General features: G+C 43.5%; 1 protein-coding gene across 1 annotated transcript; it reads left to right on the top strand.

Moving 5' to 3' along the window:
- The first annotated feature begins 706 nt into the window (after positions 1–706).
- On the top strand, positions 707–17181 carry DUSP11 (dual specificity phosphatase 11). The gene is made up of 9 exons (XM_051974146.1): positions 707–878; positions 3359–3434; positions 6572–6703; positions 8438–8561; positions 11465–11525; positions 11690–11736; positions 11984–12059; positions 12208–12456; positions 14427–17181. Exons 1-9 carry the CDS (start codon positions 772–774, stop codon positions 14686–14688), a joined length of 1134 nt encoding a protein of 377 aa, XP_051830106.1. The 5' UTR covers positions 707–771; the 3' UTR covers positions 14689–17181.
- Positions 17182–20174: the final 2993 nt, after the last annotated feature.

Below are 20174 nucleotides of genomic sequence, written 5' to 3'. Positions count from 1 at the left end.
TTCTCTCTCTCTCTCTCTCTCTCTCTCTCTCTCTCTCTCTCTCTCTCTTTCTCTAACTCTTCGTTCTGTCTCTTCGTTTCTGTCTCTGTCTCTCCCTTCCTTTCTCTCGTTTGCTTGGTGAAAAACTCTTCTCCTAAAAACTAATGACATAGGGAAGCTAGGTGCCATAGTGGATTAAAGTACCAGCCCTGAAGTCATGAAGACCTGAGTTCAAATCTGCCCTCAGACACTTAATACTTCCTGGCTGTGTGATCCTGGGCAAGTCACTTAACCCCAATTGCCTTAGGAAAAAAAATTAATGACAAATGTTGGAGGGGATGTAGGAAAATTAAGAATTAGTTAGTTATAATTATTAAGAAAGAAAGAGAAAGAAAGAAAGAAAGAAAGAAAGAAAGAAAGAAAGAACTCTTCTCCTAGTTATAGATGGGACAGGTACTATCTTGCTCCTCGCATATTAGATATCTGGATCTAGGATCCCTTGCTTTATCTTTTGCAGAGAGCGGTCCCTGCACAGGCAGTTATGCTCCACCAGAGAGCGCTGCAAGCTCTATCGAACTGCTGCCTCTCTGGGCAGGCGCGTACAGAAACGCGGCGACGTCATTCCGTCGGAAACCGGGATGACAATATGCCGACGGCGTGGGCCGCGCAGGCGCGTGATGACGGACGCGCAAGCGTGGTGCGGCCTGATCGAGGCCGGAGCCGCGGCTGGGCGCGGGTCCCGGAGCTGAGCTGGCGACGTGGGGAGGGCTGCGGGCGGTGGCACAAGGCCTCATGAGCCGCCGGCAGCAGGCGCGGGGCGGCTGGGGAGGCCCCAGAGCCGCCGGAAAGGGCAACTGCGGCAGCGGCCGGGGAAAGGGCGTGAACCACCTCCCGGACAGGTGAGGGCCGGAGCGTGGAGGAGACGCCCCGGACCGGCACGAACGCCGTGCCCGGACAGGGAGGCGAAATCTCCAGAGGCAGGGCCGAGACTCGGCGGGAGCAAAAGCCCGTGGGCCGGGAAGGAGGCGGGGACTTCTGAGAGTCTGGAGTCCTGGGCCAGCTTCCTTTTCTTTTTGGGCCTCAGTTTTCTCATTTGCCCAACGCAGGCCGGGGCCTCAGCCGTTTCCAGGCCCAGCCCAGCGCCCAGCCTGCGGACCCGAGTCTGTGTTTGGGAGGAAACGGCCCCGCCCTAGAGGGGCTCGCTGAGGAGTGCCTGGGGTGCCTCCCTTCCCCCTCCCTAAGTCTGAGTGGCCGGGCGACCCTCACCGCCGCCGGCTTCAGCTTCTCCGGCTGTTCAACCGGGTCCTTTTAAGTGACGCCACGGATGCCGCACTTGGGCACATTTCTGCGGCCCCCAGTCCTGTCCTCGGGGCTCCGTGCCGTGCATTGTCCTTGTCTCGCCCGCTGGACAAAGCCTGCTGGGCCCCGTTCCCTTTCTCGGACTTCAGGGAGGGTTCCGGGTTCAGATCCCAGCTCTGCCGCCCCTGGTGGTGGGGACCCCAGGCAGGTGACCTAACCGTGGTGGAGTGGGATGGGCTGACCCGAGTGGTCCCATTCAGCCTCCCTCTGGTGGCCCCTCCGGGTGGGGACCACTTGTCCTGCATTCAAGGCCGCTGAGCTGGTCCGACATGCTCAGCGCCTGCCGTTTGTGCAACAAGGGGGCATCAGGAGGCCGGGGAGGTGAGAACGGGGACCCTCGGACTAGGCCGGCCTTGGCTGAGTCCATCCTGCCCACGAGCTGCATGGTCAGCAATGGGAAAGTCCAGAGCCGGGCCTGAGGGCATCCTTCTGAGACTAGAAGCTTCTGGAGAGAGAAGAGGGCTTATCTCCTTCAGCCACAGAACTAGGGGCTCCTTGGGCTGGCTTGGTGATAACTGCCTGCTTGGCGTCCCAGTCCCTGCGCAGGCAGCAGGTCTGGAAACATCTCTCCCAGGGGAGTCTCCATAATTACATAGTGTTAGTCTTAATTTAATTTCAGCACCATATAGAACCGGAAGAGATAACATTGTATCAGCCACATATGGAGTACAGCATGAAATTCAGGGCTGAAAAAAGTGAGCCGGAGGAGGTTAGAAATCACACAGGTGGTAAGGAACTGGCCTGTTGGCATCCCACGGCCCTCGACTCCCGTGCCAGCTCTCTTAAAACTTGGCCACGCTTCCTGCCATGTAAGAAATTAGGAGTAGTTGATCTGAGTTTGTCTACACATTTTGTAGGGGTTAGTTGGAAGCCCTTTTCAGCAAGTGGCAGTTTGTGATCAGGAAGAAAATCTCTGAGGATTGGAAGCAGGCCCGCTCCTACATATGCAGCCAGGCCTTTATTGCCCATCCCTATCTTTCCTTTTCCCTCCTTTCCTGTCCTTACATATCAGTCTTAGGGAAGAACTTGCTCCCACTCCCTTGGTCCTGGAGATCTCTGTACCAAGCCCCAGGAACGGTCCACAATTTGGTCTGCCTCCTAGCCTTGGGTGTATCTTTACCAAGATAATGGCCTTGCTTTCCCAAAAACTGCCTCAAAGATGGGAGGAGAGAAGGCGGGGCATTCGCTGGTTATGTTGGAGTGCTTCTTTTCATTCAAGTACAGACAAGACCAAATCCTCCCTTGCTCCTCCCTCCCCCCAAGGTTCTGTACTAACTTTGGGCCAGAACAAACCCAAAGTAGGCATTCCTTTGGCCAAAATTACAACTAGATGACTTCACTGCAAAGTTTCCTTCCTAATTCCCTGCTGATTTTAGGTCCCCATCTTTGAGTAATTGAAAAGTTTCATCAGAAGATGTTAGACTTGATTTTGTCACACCTCAGAGAAGAGAACCAAGAATGGATGTTATAGGCAAACTTACTTCGGTCCCTGTTTTATCTCCCAGCTCCTAGAACAATGAGAACTGTCCCAAAGTAGAACACTGTTATTGGTGTAATAAAGAGTTCCCTATCACTTGAAAGAAGGTTGGATGACTGGATACTTGCTTGAATTGTTGCTGATAGGATTTCTACTTCAAGTAGAGATTGAGCTGGAAATCTCAGTCAGCTCTTAATCTAGTCATGTTTGCATTAGTTGGTAGCTGTGTATTGGGTGTAGCCGTTCCTTTTTGTCATATTTCCAACAGCTTTCTCTAGCTAGCAGAGATTGAGTCAGATTGGCCTGTGGCTATCCACTCTGGTGAGCAATGATCGGTTCTCATTTCCATCAGACTTTTTTTTTTCTTTCCATCATGTGACGTTAATGAATGATGCAAAAATGACAATAAGCAGGAAATAAGAGCATTGGTCTCGACAGTGCCCAGAGAGCAGGACCATGAAAAGTGGGCAGTCCATAAAACGTAATCTTTCATTCCACGGCTTTCAAGTTACTTAACCTCATGTGCAAATATTTGTCTTGTAGGTGGAAAGACTACCTCCCAGTTGGACAGCGGATGCCTGGGACACGTTTCATTGCTTTTAAAGTTCCATTAAAACAGGTTAGTAAAAGAAAATAGGATTTCTTTTCAGAAATAGAACTATAGACCACAGTGATGAAATTATGTTTTGATGTAGTATAGCCACATTCTCAGCATGGAATCGGAAAATTAGGTTGTTTTTGCTAGAATTTAGTACGAGATGGGGACGGAATGTGAAAAGGAAAATAAATGTGATGTAGGAAATGAGAAAAAATAAGTTTTCTATGAAGAAATTCAGTGTTTTAGTTTCCATAGTATCCTAAGTCTCTGATTGTATGAGGATTGCTGTTAAAGTGAGGGACACATCATACAAGTTTAACTACAGTTGTGCCTCTGATATTTCTACAGCTCATCTCAGGAATTCCCTCCAAAATAAAACTTTCTTTCATTCACATATTCTTGTGAAGGATCTTATAAATGGAAGATTATTAACATTTTGCATTTACCCACATAAAAGGTACAACTTTTGGAATAGTCCATAGATTGTCTTGGTTAAAAACTGAAAGTTAGTCTGAGTGGACAACATATAGTGGATGGTTTTGTCATTTATTTAGAGATTTGCCATAGGCGCTTAACATTTCTAAACTTAGGGATGAAAAGGAAGAATAGGCCTGTGATTTTTTCAGAAGTATGAAAACTGTTTCCACCGATGCAGATAGGCCCTATTATATACTGTAATAGTCATACCATTCCTTTCTTATGTTAGTAGAGGACTGGAAAAAAAATGACTGCTGCTTAATTGGAGAATGGCTAGAAAACGTTTGGAATATAAATGTAAGAAGATTAAGAAATTGTACCTAAGAAAGAATTTGGAGAAATTTGTGAATCCCATCATTCAACTGAAGCTGCTGTCTCCCAAATTACTAGTGACCTCTTGAGTTGCCAGATCTGTTGGCCTTTTCCTCAGCCTCATTTTCTTTGACCTGTCTGCAGCCTTCGATCCAGTTGGATCACCACCACCTGGATGCTTTTCCTCCCTAGATTTTCCTTAGGTTTCTCTCTTATCATCCTGATAGATATTAAGATAGATCAATTTCCTTTGTTGGTTCCTTCTTCATGTTATATCCACTATATGGGTGTTCCCCAAAGCTCAGTCCTGGACCTTCTTTACTCCCTGTGCAATCTCCCGTGGAGATCTCTCTCATCAACTTCCTTCCATAGCTTTAATTATCATTTTTATGCACATAATTTGTATCTTCTTCCTCCAGGCTCACCTCTTCTCTGTAATCCTATTCTTCACTTTGATCCCACATAGCCACCTGTTTGAGCAAAGGGCACAACACTTTGCCTTGACCACAGTTGGAATTAATTTCCTGTCACTGGGGTATGGCAAATCTGAAGCTCTATCCTGGCCTTAATCAACAGCGTGTCCATCAGGATTGCTATCAGGAATCCTAATCCCATTTAGGAGAAGTGACCTGGCCCTTGTTCTTTCTAGAGAGCACAAGGAGTAAGAGTAGAGAATGTGTGGCAGGGAGACTGCCCTTGTCTGAGGAGGTGTGGCTGCCAGGAAGCCTAATCTCAGCTTTGGTCTATGGCTCATGAACCCAAGGGACATAATCATATCCCATAACATAATCATGTTACCCATCCAGCTGGTTCAGTTGGATTCCATCAGATCAAATATAAGACATCAGACACATAAAGCTCTTTGCATAAGCTTTGCATAAAAGCTCTGCTCCTTCCTATGTTTTCAGGGTTCTTACACTTCTCTTCATGCACTGTGATGCAGTTATACAGGCCTGCCTGGTATTCCTTGGACATTATTCTCCTGTCTTTGGCCTTTACCATGGTGGTGCCCCATGCTTGACCTGCTTTCCCTCCTCTTTGCCTCTTAGTGTCCCTGGCTTCAGCTCAAGAGTCTCCAAGTCCTGCAGACTGTCTCTGTGCCTGGCCCCACAGAGGGTGCTTGAGAAATGCTTATTGGCTGATTGACAGAGAACAATTTTAAGTGAAAGTAGTCCAAGGTTGGCCAGCGCCTCTGGAGGACAGGAGTGAAGCATGAAGGTGGTCGGAGGAGTTGAGGTAGAGGACAGAGGATGGGGTAAGAGAGTGACAGAAAAGGTGGTGGAGTTAGGGAAGAAAGGAGTGAAGCTGTCTCCCCGAGGGAGGGTCTCTGGGCCGGACCACGGTGCCGATGGTGTATCGGCTCTAAGGCTTTTGTAAAAGCAGTTAATGTGACATAGAATGGATGTTCCAGAGAACATAAGAGGCCAGCAAGAATTTGGGGGAGCAGAGCTTGAGAAGGGACAAAGAGAGACTAGCTATGTGCTAGTCAGTTATTTCAGTCATATCTGATTCTTCATGACTCACTTGGAGTTTTCTTGACAAAGTTACGAGGGTTTTGCCATGTCCTTCTCCACTGCATTTTATGGATGAGGGACACTGGACAAACAGGTTAAGTGACTTGGCCAAGGTCACCCAGCTAATAAGGGTCTGACACCAGATTTAAACTCAGGTGTTCCTGACTCCAGGCCAGGCACTCTAACCACTGTGTGAACTGACTGCCCTAAATCAGATATATAGAATGGGTTAAGAAAAGTTAGAATGTCATGAAGGCAGGCCTTCACATTTATTAAAATGGTCACCAACTTAGTGATGCATAAAATGAAGGATCACTCTTACTCCAGGCAAAGCACTGTCAGATACAAAGATGGGTGAGATGTGGTTCTTCCTCTCTAGGCACCTGTAGGCTAACTCGAGAGACAAGACTTACATCCAGTGTGGCAGTAAAGTGAGGAGAATGGATTTTGCGTGTGGCTTTGTGGTCTCTTTAATTCAGTGTCCCCTTGTAAGTTTAAAACAATGAACAATAAAATGCAATACACGAGTGTCAGTTGAGTGATGCAGATCGTGTTGAGTTCAGAGGAGGGAGATTGTGCAGCTATAGTGGGCAGAGAAATGGTATCGAAGGGCATCATGATGGGCTCCAAAGAACCAAGAGTCTGAAGAGCTGAGTTTGAGCCCTTCCTCTGTCTCTTAATGTGGCCTGGCTAATAAAGTTCTGTCTCCTCTTGTGTAAAATGGGCACAATAATGCCTTTCCCTCTACCTCATAAGGTTGTTGGTCTTAATCTTGGACATATCGGGTGAAAATGTTTCTCCAGTATAGGTACTCATGCTGTTCTTGTCATCATTTTTTATTCTTGTTCTTAACAGAGTTTTGAAGAAAAACTTGCCCCAGAAGAACGCTTTTCCCCTTTGGATCTTGTTAAGAAAATACGAGAACAGAATGAAGAGCTTGGATTGATCATTGATTTAACATACACTCAGCGCTATTATAAACCAGAGGTGAGTGAGATCTTTTCATTGACCGGATTGAGAATAACAGACTGGCTGGTCATTTTGCTGAAAATACACCAGGAATCCAGCAGTTGGCTGAGTATTACCACTTCCGTATCAGTTAATCCTAGACTGTTAGCACTTTCACCTACCATCAGAGAGGATTAGATGATGTCTCCAGACATGGGCATCTTTCGTGACATTTGTCAAAATGAAAATCAGGAAGTGGCCCTAATTCCAGTTTTCCAATCTTTCAGCTTTAGCAGTTGGGGAACAATCAAAATGTAAGCGTTTTTGCCATCGCTTTGTTGGTGCTGGTAGTATTTGGCGTTTGACTGTCACAGTTGAGTCCGTTTTGGAGTATGGCATCCTGGCACTTCCAGCTTTCTCTTTTTGAAAAAAAGAAGCTTTTTTTAGCTGAACCTTGAAAACTCAGAGGAAACTGAAGAAACCCTTTTTGTGTCCACTTCAGAAAACATTCAGTACCCAATGTCATTTGGGAGTAGCCAGGGGTGAAGGATTTTCATTCTTTTCATCTCCTGCTTCTGATCCTCACAGCTCTGCCTCTAGAGTGATCATGATAAAGACAAGAACAGGGCAAGAGAGAGCAAGGGAACATCATTTGGCTTTAGGGAGGAGAGTCTCTCAGGGATGGTGCCATTTCTCCTCTGGGTGCCCCTATTGGGAGAATTAAATGTCAGTGGATAGGGACGATTGGTAACCCCGAGATCATTGGGTGAAAATTATTCAGTAGAAATGCAACTAGTACTTAGTAAGCCTTTTTTGCTATGCACTGTGCTAGAGATCCAGAAACAGTTACTGCCTTTAAGCTTACATTCTTTGTAAGCTTTACATTTCTGGGCTTTGAGTTCAAAGCCCATTCCTGATGACTTATTTCTTCAGTGACCTTGGAAGAGTCATTTTCTTCACCCTCACTTTCTCATCAGTAAACAGAGTTGGCTCACATACCTGCTGAAGTCTCTTCTGCCTCTGAAGCCCTTAGATAAGAACTATCAGAAAGTAATTACCATACTCCATCATGACCTAAACACCTTTCTTTTCTAGATTAACATGTGATCACTTGGGAGATCCCCATTAACAGACTCCAGTATGCTCTGGAGAGCAGAGGAACAGAATCAGAACTGGGAAACACAGAATCACGAAGAGGACAGGGCGTTGGAATCAGATTGTTGTGGTGTTCCCATGTCACATTCCAAGGCCAAAGACTTAAGGCTTAGTCAATTTTGTGGAACCATTGAGATATTCAGATAAAAGTAAAATATCAATGGGTGATCAGTTCTCAAAATTAAGGAAGCCTAAGCTTTCCATTGTTCTTCCAAGAGGCAGCAAAGTTTCCCTTAGTGCCTTCCATTCCTTAATTGCTGATCAAACCGTAGGCCTTAGCAGAGTTGTACAATATCTACAAAGTGGAAATAGAAACAGAAGCTAATGTTTGATGATGAAGACACTAGCAGTTGGAGGAAATGAGGAACAGCCTCATGTAGACAAAATGACACTTGAGCCAAGCTCTATGGGAAACAAGGATTGGGGAGCTCTCGACCAAATTTGGCTTGGGTGTTCATGGGGGCTGTGAGTGACAATCAAGGTTGCTTGGGTGTGGCAGACTCTGGACAAATGGCCCTGAGATAAGAGCTTTCTGACTTGCCTTTTGATTCTTTCTACTTTTGTCATTCATTTTACGTGATTTCCCTCTTACCCCGCCACCCTGATTTTGATTTGCAGGAATTGCCAGAGGCTCTTCCTTATTTAAAGATTTTTACCGTTGGACACCAGGTGCCAGATGATGAAACAATTTATAAATTCAAATGTGCTGTGAACAAATTCTTGAAAGAAAACCAAGATAATGGTGAGTTTAACCTTTTCCTGGGCCATCTAATTTTCCCATGCTCACTTTCCATGTTGAATAGGAAGGTGTTTTAAATGAAACCCCACCTGTGTCTGTTGTTATCAACATTAGAAAAATTGTGCTGGGTCACATGAAAATCACAATGCAAAGTGAGGCAAATGAAGATGAACCCATAGAAATTGTATGAGTAAACCTAGAGTGAGATAGGGATCCTTTTACCACTCTAGATTCTCGTAAATTAAAAATAGGAAACAAAAAACAATTTCTTATATTGAAGTAAGTATTTATATAAAGGTAGGATGCTTAAGGAAACCAGATGTGAGAGAATCAGAAAGAACTTAGAAATCTAAGAAAAAATTGAATTTTTACAGAATAATGATCCCATCATTTGGTCTTCTCGGTTAAGACTTTGGGCCAGGTTCTTTCTCCAAACTATAGGTTTGATATGCTATTAATGTGCCTGCCCTGCATATGGGATGAAATAAATGCCTTGGATTTGCATTATTTCACTGAATACAAAGTACAAGGGAAGATAATTGGATTTTTTTTCAGAGTAAAATATGACAGGGAAATATGAAAATTTACTCACAAACAAGCACATATTGAAAACATACATATGCAAACTTTAATTTCATTTTTTGATCCGCTAGAAAAGTGGAATGAAGGAAATGACAAGGGAAAAATATCTTGGAGGGGAGCAGGAGGAATTCTAGGGATCATTGATTCTTAGAGCAGGAAGGAACTGTAGAGCTTACCCATAAGTGTGGTAAGGAGAAAGAAAGAAATGATTTTACAGAGAGAGCCTTTTATTTTAAGGACAGGGAACATTCCAAAAAGGCTTAGTGGTTCATGGATTCATTTAAACCTGTAGCTGGCTACATCACTACCCTTCGAAATCGTTGGTCCCCTTTATGCCTCTTGACCCGTTCTTATTCCTTGTACTTTCAGGGATTCTCTGCTCTAAATGGGATAGCTTGAGTAGCCCATTGGATGGTAGATTTTGATCTAGGTATCAGCACCAATGGCCAGCACTACCTCCTAGGTTCTGGTAACAAGACCAGAGTTTTGCTTGTGTACCTTGTGAACAGCATCCTTTGACCCATCTATAGTCTCTTAGGCAAGTTGTACTCAGGGATACACAAAGGTTTCTCCTCAGAAACAGGTCCTGGTATATTTATTGGACTCCTGTGACTAAAATACTTATTGATTTCTTTAGGGACATTTAAGTTCAAAGAGAAGTGTGCCAGACAACCTCAGTCCAAAGGAATTTAGCTATGATAAGGTCTCAACAAGAAAGGAAAAGGAAAGGGTGACTCTCTTCCTTTTCCAGGTTCCACTGCTGGGGGTTTCAGCATGCAGAAATGCCAGGTCAGACCAAAGGCAGGAGGGAAGAGAGCAAAGGGACCAGCCTGCCTCTGTTCTCCATCTCTTCCTCTGGAAGTGAGAAGTCCCCAGAAATATTTCTAGCTCAGAGCCCTTAATTCCAGGACATTGTTCAGCTGAAATAACACTCATCCCTTTGTCTCTTAAAGGCACCTCTCAGTCCCTATCCTTAGGAGATGAACAAGGACGATGAGAGGAGAATTTTTTTCTCATCTTTTTGCTTGTGGTGCCATTGCAGTTCTATAACAGTCGTTGATTTTCTTCCTTGTGTCCTGCTGTTTTCTATCCCCTTTTGCTGGATGTTGGTCTTGTACGTCTTTGTTATAAGCCCAGTGGGCTTCCCAGCTAGGCTTATGCTCAGTCGGGGTCTCCTTTGGTTGAGCCCTTTCTGTAATTCCAGATCTCCATGCATTTTCATTCTGACTTCAGTCTTTCTCCCGTGAATCAGCTGTGCATTAGGATGCATTCTTGTGCATTAGGAGATGGTCTGCCATGTGTCCCTGGCACTGCCAGCCTCTTCTAAGTGGAACTATCAGTATTGTCCCTAGAACCATAAGTAATGGGCCTCTTTGCTTTTGAGTATGTCATCTGGGAACTTTGCTGTCCTTTTAAATTTTTCCTCTTCATCTTTTCTAAACCTGCTCTCTAAGGATCTCTTCCGTGTACCATTTCCCAGGAAATAGCTATTGTTACATGTGGCATCCACTTAAATAAGTCACTTCTCCCTCATTCTGGAGGATGTACCTGCTGAGCCTACTCCAGCCCTTGAATCATAGAGCTTCCTTCTGGTCCCTTCCCTTTTATTGGACTCCATATACAGACCCAGTCTTTGCAAGGGTGAAAAAGATCAATTGTATATGATTTGTGGATAGCATAGAGCTGAGGCCCTGCATGGTGGCATAGAGAGGTAGCAGAAACAATGGGGACTGAAGCCAGGAAGTCTCTCCTCTGATGCCTTCTGACTGTGGCTTTGCAGCTTCCTTCGAGGCAGCTAAGACTTTGGTACCAGGAAAGGTGTATGGGCAAAAGAAGTTTCCTTATTTAGCAATTCCTTCTTCTATGGAAATCACAAGCTTGGTTCCTACTCCTGTCCCCATCAATAACTTAGTCATCCACTTTTCTTCTGCAGCAGAGTGGAATGAATTGTGTATTCACTCTCCTGTAGTCTTTTGATCTCTAGTTTGTGTTAGAGGCATCCATGTTCACTTTGTCAGGCTGAGAGCAACTGGCAGGTGTTCTTCAGAATTGCAGATTGTCAGATTGTGGGACAGATTTCTGTTCAGCCCCTACTGTGGTACTGAATTCAAGAAGGTTACGTGAACACAGATGCGTCAACACAGTACAATAAATACACAAAGTACTTTGCCAGAGCGGATGCTCTAACAGCTGGGAGATGTGAAGGAAGGCTTCATGGGGGAGGTGGCACCCGAGCTGAGCCTTGGAGAAAGATAACTGTGCTGTTTGTCTTAATGCTAGTGTGTAAGCATCATTCCCTTAATTGTAAATTTCCCATTTTATAGACAAACTTATTGGAGTCCACTGTACACATGGTTTAAACAGAACAGGATATCTTGTTTGCCGGTGAGTTCTTAAGCCCAGGGGCAGGCTGGGTGGGCTGTGTCATGAATATAAGTCAGCTTTTTAATGCGAGCTTGCAAACAATCCAGAATCAACTGTTTGTTGACTTAACCATTCCTTTTATCCCATCATTAGATCTGTGACTTGTATTGTGTTGTTCTGTTCAGGTATTTGATTGACGTTGAAGGCATGAAGCCAAATGATGCGATAGATTGTAAGTATGAAATTTGCATTTCTTTATTATTTTTTAGGGGATCTTTGTGTAACCTGTTTAGAAGCCTGGACACATGGGAGACAGAGACAGAGAAACCGAGGTGGGGGGGAATGGAGACCAGGAAGTGAGCACTTTGTCTGAATCCTGAAAAGCAAGCCATTCTGGGATTTAGAGAGAAAACAAAGAGAAATTGGAATAATCAGAGAATTTCCTGGGTGAAAAATGCTTGATTTATTCTTTTCTTTAGTGTTCAATAGATGTCGAGGACATGCTATAGAAAGGCAGAATTACATTGATGATCTCCGGCATGGACCAATCAGAAAGTGAGTCCTGTAGCTCTTTTGTGTAACAGACTGGAGAGGGGGGTTTTATTTGTTTTTTAACATGCTTAGAAATTCTGAGCAAAAACAAGAAAACCTACTTCATTAATTTGGGCATCAGTTATATGAAGTATGCAATTTTGTTTTTAAGGAATGACAGTACTGTAAGGTCAGCCCATTTTGAAGAATCATCATTTATCAAGAAGAGAAACTTTTATAACACCCATGAAACTGATTATCACGCACCCAAACGGACCTTCCACTGGTCCCGAGATTTCCGACCCCAGCCCCAAGAAGACTTCCATTACCAGTCCCACGAGTTCTACTCTCAACCCAGAGACTTTCGATCCCATCGGCGAGAGTTCCACTCACAGCCCCGAGATTTCTACCAGTCATCCAGGTATATATTCTTCCCTTCCCCCCAGTCCCACTGCCTAAAACTATGAAGTACTTATCTATTTTTGTTTACTCCTGAATCATAAACATGGAAGCAAATGAAATAATTAAAGCCAATCATTTAAAAAAAAATGAAAAGGATAGTGTAGTCCACTATTGTTGTATCTCAGTGCTGAGCCCTGCAGAATGGGAGAGCAGCTGACAGCCTGCCTCAGAATAGAGATACATTGTGTTGGTTATTTAATGAACACCAAGTCATACAGTTAGTACAGGATAAATGGGGGAGGTGAGAAGTGGAGAGACGTGGAGGGGACGGGAGGGGGAAGGGTCATGGGAAGGTTTATGCCAGTAAATCAGATGAAGCTCCAGGTTAAAAGTGAAATCATTTCTATGGAAAAGAACAATGTTTTGAATTTTTATAATACCTTGGGGGGAGGGGGTTACATGTAATATTTCTGTTTTACTTATATTGTGCCTTGAATATATTGTATTCCCCCTTTCCAGGATAAAATACTGAGGTGAACATTAAATGAATACACTTAGGATTTCTAGTCTTAGGTCTAAAGTTTTAAAATTCTATAGCAAAGGTTTGGTTAAATTGGTTTTTACTATTGCTCTTTAAGTACACATTTGGTCTTTTAAGGCCATGAAAGTTTCTTCATGATGGTAGAAGACATTTGGCGCAGTTGTGATTCAGTTTAAACAGAATTCATTTATTTAGTATTAATTCATTATGTGCCAAGCCTGGTCCCTCCTTTCCTATTAACTTTACAGTCTCTTAAGTTTCCTATGCTGAATGTTTCTTTCCCACAGGTCTTTCATACTGATGTGTCATATGACTTCCCAAGGTCTTCTGTTGAGCCAGGAAAGCCCATCAGAAGTTGTTGGGAACAGCTTCTTCTTATCACTTCCCCCCCAATGTCACCATTGTACTATGTCACTTTATACATTTCTTCCTTCAAAACAGGTTATGACTCAAACAGAACTTTAGCTAGTTTTGTAGAAAGAAATTTGAATTGCTGAGATTGCCTGAAGATAGCACGGCCTTTTTGTCTCAGCTTCTTAAACTGGTTTGTGATCCCATCTTGGGTCTTATAACTGAATGAAAAGGTCATGAAATTATTCATTGTCAGTATCTGGGGTCATGTAAAAATTTTTTGGACAAAAAGGGATCACGAGTGGAAAAAGTTTAAGAAGCCCTGCTCTGTGCCACTTCTTTCTCGAACCGAAAGTAATCCGCTCTGACAAAAAGCTTTGCCCTGTGAAGATCCTTAAGGTGGCATTTCTCATCTTATTGCCCAGGTAAACAAATGAGCTTTTGCTGCAATTGCGGGCAGTTTTTCTAGCTGGTGAAGGGTTTAGAACAGTATGTTAATTTTCAACCTGGGGCTGCAGTCTAAACTTATTTTATAAAATCTTCCTCCCTCTCCTCCAAAACTACATATGACATGATGGAGGATATGTCCAATGGAGACGTCTAAATGTTGTTTTTCTTAGCGTTCTTTCCTAATCAATTACCTTAGGAAGTCATATGACACATTCTTCTATTAAAGCAATGGTTCTCAAAGTATGGTCTAGAGAATCCTGGGGATCTCTCAAATCCTTTTAGAGGGTCTACAAATTCAATTTTATTTCCAATATGGTAAATGTCTATATATAATCCAGATAAACAAAAACTCTTTGGAGAGATCCTCAATCATTTTTAATAGGATAAAGATATTGAAAACAAAAGTTTGAGAACCACTGTATTAAAGGATCCCTGAAAAGAAACCACCTACAGAATGGAAGGGAGGAAAAATGCCCAGTCAAGAATATCGGTCCACTCCAACACTGAACAGTTGGGCATCAGCCCCCTATTTATCTGCAGCTTGATTAGACACCTGGAAGAAATGACTTGTCTTAGCTCGATGTTAAGAATTCTCGCAGCTTCTGTGATATCACTATTGACAGTTTGTCTTTGCCCTTTCTTTCTAGGAAGAACCAACACAGACGGAATTACTCTTGCCAAAATGTGGGAAACCATCCCCCTTTGCCTCCTCCGGGCCCACCTAGAGAGGACTATTCTCAGAGCAGATATACTTGGAATCTAAAACCCAACTATAACCTTCCTCCTTGGAACAAAAGACAGAAACTTAACAGTTACAATGGACCATATTTTACAGACCAATGGGAGACAGATAGACAGCCACAGATATATAGAAGTCAAACGGGAGAAAATAATTGGCACGACGTTTAGTCAGACCAAATCAAAGGAGGGTCGCCATCTGTTTTATTGCTTTCCCAGGCAAACTTAGGGAGAAATTGTGTTTTTTACCGCTTTGTTGATGAGATTGAAGTGTGTGTGGCAGTGAATTTTTAAAAATCCCACGTCATACCTGAAATTTTAAAAACAAGATGGCATTTAAAATTTTGGCCAGTGAGCAAAGAGCCTCCACTGCAGATTACCAAAAAGTAACACGTATATTTAGAGTTGCCATTTAAGGGTTTTTTATTTGTTTTTATTATTTTGGTAACATTTTAAAGTCTTTTTTATTATATTTACTTATTGGCCCATTGTCACTAAGGCTATTTTTCTGCTTTTGTTTTGTATTCAAATGATGCCTTGCCCAGGAGACAGTCTCTTTAGACGTAGGCCTGGGTCGGGGTTCTGGCAGGACCTGTGAGCGTGACTGCTCTGGGGCGGGCTTGCCTGAATGCCAGTGGGCAAGTCCAGGAGTGTCACTGGTCAGCTAAGCAGAGAGTGACTCGTGTGAACCACCCTTGGAGTGTAAAAGAACAGAGTGATCCATGGCTGGTTTTTTAGGGAAAGTACACTTCCTAACCTGATACCTACAAATGGAAGAGGGCAACAGTGTGGTCGTCAAGAAGGTCTGGGTTCAAATCGAGGTCAAGCACTTAATGGTTTTAGGACCTTTGACACTCACCAAACTTCCCTGAGCATCAGTTTCTTCATCTTTAAAATGAGGGAATCAGTGACTTCTACAGGCCCTTCCAGCCCTGAACCTGGGCCTTCGTGGCTCATTCTAAACGAGTGACATTATTTGTCAAAGAGGAAAAAGAAATCAGAAAAGCCGATTGGATTTTGCCAAAGAAATGTTCCTGTCAGAGTCAGTAATGCTTTCTACACTACAGGAACATCCCACCAAGTAGCAGCTTTTTTTCTTCTGGGCTCTCTGCTCTTGACATGTTTTTTATCAGTCACCTACCACTGAGGTTGGTCACAGCTCCACCAAGATTAGAGCTGGCCCTTCATTCAGTTCATTTTCAGTTGGTGGCTTCAAGACGGTTTTTCAGGAAGGCTCTAACTTCCTCAGTAGCTCCTTTTCTGTACTGAAGCAAATTGTTTCTAAGGAGTCTAGAGCATAATACTAACCCCATTCATTTGATGGGAACAATGTCCAGTATCTTAGGCTGGAACCCTTTCTCAGCTGCTTATGTGATATTTTGTGACCTTGAGCAACTCGTGGGGTACTAGATGGAGAGACAGAGAAAGGTCTTTTTGGATTTTTACAGATAAGGAAATTAAAACCCAGAGAGCTGAAGGGACATCTACCCCAGGACACACAGGGAATAATCCTCAAAGGTGATTTTTGAACCCGGATCCTCTAATTCTAGCGCCAATGCTTGTTTATTCCACTGTACTAAGCTGCCTCCCACATTGAGCTTCTAGGTCCATTTGCTTCTCTGTAAAATAGGGCTAATGCTACCTGTGCTCTACCTCACAGGTGCATCATAAGGCCCAGAGATCGATGATCTGTCCCAAATGCTTTGTTAAACCATATAGAGCTTCATAGAATGGCAGCCACTGGTTTGTCCTGGCTGCTGTCCCAGGGTTCCCAAATCAGGCAGATGATAGGTAGAGATCACGCTCCCGTGGTGCTTTAAGCTTTACAACGCTTTTCCCCTACAACTGCCTGTTCAAATGTCATCTTTGCTGTACAGATGAACAAACTGATAGTCCCAAAAAAATAATCTTAGACCTTTCTACCATCACTTCAAACAAGAAGGAGTTGATACTGGACTGAGGGAATCTTGGCTCTTGCCTCCAAAAGAAAAACTAGTTCTGTCTTTAAATTCCTTGCTTCACACCCAATTTGTTTCCTTTTCTCCTGATCTACATCTGGAAGAGCTCAGCTCTTTCCATGATCACCTTTCATGATGTGGATGGATGTGAGGAGTTTAGTCTTATACCTGTGTTTAAAAAGTCACCTGCATAAGCCCAGAAGAGAAGGCAGAGCCACCTGGTTTTCACAGCTGAAGTTAGCGCTTCACCAGCCAGCTTTTCACCAGCAGGCCTCTGCTCTGATGCACGTTAAGTGATCACCAAGCTAACTTGGCAGTTGCGAAGAGCCAGCCTGGTCACAGTTGGGTTGCTGTGAACTTTTTTGTGATGGCTACTGAGAAGTGGTCTTTCAGGGAGTCCTCCTAGCTGTGACCCTCCAGCTGGATCAGGAAAGTTAAAATAGGATTAAATAAGGTCCAGACTGGAGGCAAATGAGAGGAAGAGGAGAAAAGAGCTGAAATTCTCATCCAGGCTCTTAACGGAGCCCACCAATGGCAGCCTCTGAGAAGAAGAGAAATTAGTACTATTGAAAACGTGATCAGGAATCAGAAACTTTGAAGGGACAAAGTGAATGTTTAGTAAACTGAATTGGTGCTTTCATTTGACTTCATAAAAGACCCCTGTAGAAGCCTTGAAATTAAAGAATCACATTGCCGAGCTTAATAAGTTGGTCTTTTGGGTCTTCCCATCCCCCTACATATCTCTTCCCCCATACTATCTCTCTCCCTCTCCTCTGCTTCCCTTTTCTGCCTCTGTCTGCCCCCCCTTCCCCTTCCCCGCCTCTTCTTCCCCTTTGCTCTCTACCTCTGTCTCTCATTGGTTTTCCTGAAGCTAAGCTGAATCAAGTCTAGGATTGGGATTGCTTTGAGTATAACCCTAAGTGAGCAGAAATAATAATTTCATGCTTTTTTAATGCTCTAGGGTAGCTCACAATTCTGAAATCATTAGTAACCCCATTTTCTAAATGAGGAACTAAAAGCCAAATTGAGTGATTTTCCCACGGTCCCATGGTTGGCATTAGTTCTGGATTAAGTCCAGATCGCCTGGCTTCCAAGTTTAGCACACTCCAGTACATCTCTGTCTCTAGAAAGGCTATTGGAGGCAAGGTCTTTCAAATCTTCTGCAGAGATCTAGGTTGACCCTAGTCCAGTCTGCCTTGAAAAGAACATGGCCATCAGACCCTGGACCATTTCCTAAATCTCATGTGTTTGAGATTTGGGAAGCAATTATGTAATCCTCCTAGATCTGGGATGTCAGTTAAGGAATTCCAGGACTCTGTTGAAGAGCTCAGCAGTGTTGTGACGATCATTTAGCTAATGAATTTGTCTCCAACTTTGCCTATACTGGTGCTTGGCAATTTTTTTTTAAATGAGTGCTTTTTATTGTAAAAAAAAAAATCACAAATACCACTATAGTAATTGTACTCAATATTCTTTGATTAAGAAAACCATGACTTAAAGGTGCTATGAGTTCATTAAGACTTTTAAATAAATTGGCATTTTTTTTTTTATCACAACAGCCTCTACACACATTGAAAAATGGCAATTCAAGAAGCATTTATTAAGCGCTTATTATATGCACTATGCCTACACTGGAGATAGAGACAAAAAGAGCCTCTACCCTTCAGGAGCTCGTGGTCTGATCGGAGAGAAAGCATATAAATGGCTATGTGCAGATGTTATCTAGAGCACAATCAGCAGAGAGAAGGTGCTTATTGAAGTGCAGGAAGCATTTTAAAGGGAGATTCAGAAAGGCTTGTGGAAGGTGGGATTTTAGCTGGGAAATCAGATGGAGATAAATGGTGTAAGGAGGAAGAAGGGTTAAGCAGACTAGAAATGTGGAAAGGGTTCGGGTTAAGGGAGTATCAAATGGGGCTAAAGGCAGGAGAGGACAAATAACTTGGCCAGACCTACTGTTGAGAAAGATCACTGACATAGGAGTAGAAGATAGACTGAAATGGAGAGAGACGAGGCATGGAGCCCTACCAAGCTATTGCACTTTTCAGGGATGAGGTGATTAGGACCTGCATTAGGGTAGAAGCAGTGCCAAGAGGAAAAAGGGAGGCTTGAGAGAAGGCATGCAGGCAGAATAGAAAGGATGTGGTGGCAGGTTGGAAATGGGGTGTGGGAAGGCAAAGAGTGAGGGGTAAGGGATGATTGAGAGCCTGTCTGCCTGCCTGGGAGAATGTAGGAAGTGTCCACTGTAGGCAGGAAGTAAAAGGGTTGAGGGAAAATTGAATTCATGCTTACAGGACTTCCTGAGCAAGATGTTCAAAGGCAATTGGAGATGTGGTTGTAGTTGAGAGTTTAGGGCTGGATAAACAGATTTGATAATCAAAACCATTAAGATAATTCCATGGGAGCTGATGAGACCAGTATAGAGCCTATGAGTTGTTCCTTAGCTCTATTCCTGTTGCTCAATTTCTTCCTAATATTAAGGCTCAATTTCAGCCCTAATGAGAGTTTCAGGACAAAGAGCTCTGAATCTGGAGCCAGACAGGTCCCAGCTACCCCCCCTCTGGATTTTGTACTTTGTGTTAAAATGATGCCATTGGACTAAATTCTATCAGAGCACCTTTGGAGAGGATGTGGTATCATCCAAACAGCTGGATTGAAATCCTGTCTCTGTCACTATCTCTTGTGATTTTAAGCAAGTTATTTCGTCTCTCCAAGTTTGCTTGTCTCTCTAATGGTTTGGAGCGCAGTTGTCAATGACGTCGGACACGAGTGTTCCTCTGAATTAGGTAGGGCACATGTTCTTGGATCAAGTATTAATTATTAAGGTTTCAGTGTGTTCCCAGCACTGGGTCAAGTACATGGATACAATGAAGACAAAACCAAGTCCTGTCTTCAAGGACTCCCATTCTGATGAAAGGAAAAGACCCTGTGTAAGTAATTACTATAGATCTAGAAGGGGGGCGCTCCCCAAAACACTTAGAACCAAGTGTTTCTTTCCCCTCCTTGGTATGCTGCTATTCCGTAAAAATTATCAGGCTCCCAAACAGAGCCATTTGATGAAGATGCTGATCAATTGGACTTTGGTTTTTTCTTTGAAATGAGTTCAGAGACCATGGAGTTCAAAGCCTTGTATTTACAGATGAGGGAAATGAATTTCAGAGCTGTGAAATGACTTGGGAAAGGTTTCACAGTGAGTCAATGGTCAATCCAGAATAAGAACCCAAATCTCATTCTGCGTTCGGCAGAAGCAAGGGTTGATGAAGCACCTACTATGTGGCAGGACTGGGCAGAATGCATTACAAAACCCCCCGGGGGAATACTAATATTAGCCCTATTTTACTGTTGAGGAAACTAAGGTAGAGGTCATGTGACTTGTCCAGGATTGCAAAGCTGGTCAATATGAGGTCAGATTTTAACTCGGGTCTTTCTGTGATCTGTCATTCTACTAGGTCACAAACTCATTTCCTCCCTTTTATTTCTCTTAGGTCTTCTCTTGTTTTGTGCTGTGGTGAGAAAAACACTGGCCTTGGATGATTTGGATCCATTTACTGCCCATGTAGCCCTGGCCTGGTCACCTCGAAGCCTCAGTTTCCTCCTCTTTAAAGTGGAGATGGTTGCTCTCCCTACTCACCACATGTGAGAAAAGCACTTTACAAAAACTTTCAGGAAACAGCTCTCCTTAAGTTGGCAGAAGTTGGAGAT

This window comes from Antechinus flavipes, chromosome 2, assembly GCF_016432865.1.
Source record: "Antechinus flavipes isolate AdamAnt ecotype Samford, QLD, Australia chromosome 2, AdamAnt_v2, whole genome shotgun sequence".
NCBI classification, from domain to species: Eukaryota; Metazoa; Chordata; class Mammalia; order Dasyuromorphia; family Dasyuridae; genus Antechinus; species Antechinus flavipes.
Note: the sequence above shows the minus strand (reverse complement) of the source record. Positions and strands in the feature narration are given on the sequence as shown.

Coding starts and splice junctions, on each gene's coding strand:
- DUSP11 (XM_051974146.1), top strand. CDS start 772: ATGAGCCGCCGGCAGCAGGCGCGGGGCGGCTGGGGAGGCCCCAGAGCC. Junction 6,704..8,437: donor AGCGCTATTATAAACCAGAG/GTGAGTGAGATC, acceptor TTTGATTTGCAG/GAATTGCCAGAGGCTCTTCC. Junction 12,457..14,426: donor GATTTCTACCAGTCATCCAG/GTATATATTCTT, acceptor CTTTCTTTCTAG/GAAGAACCAACACAGACGGA.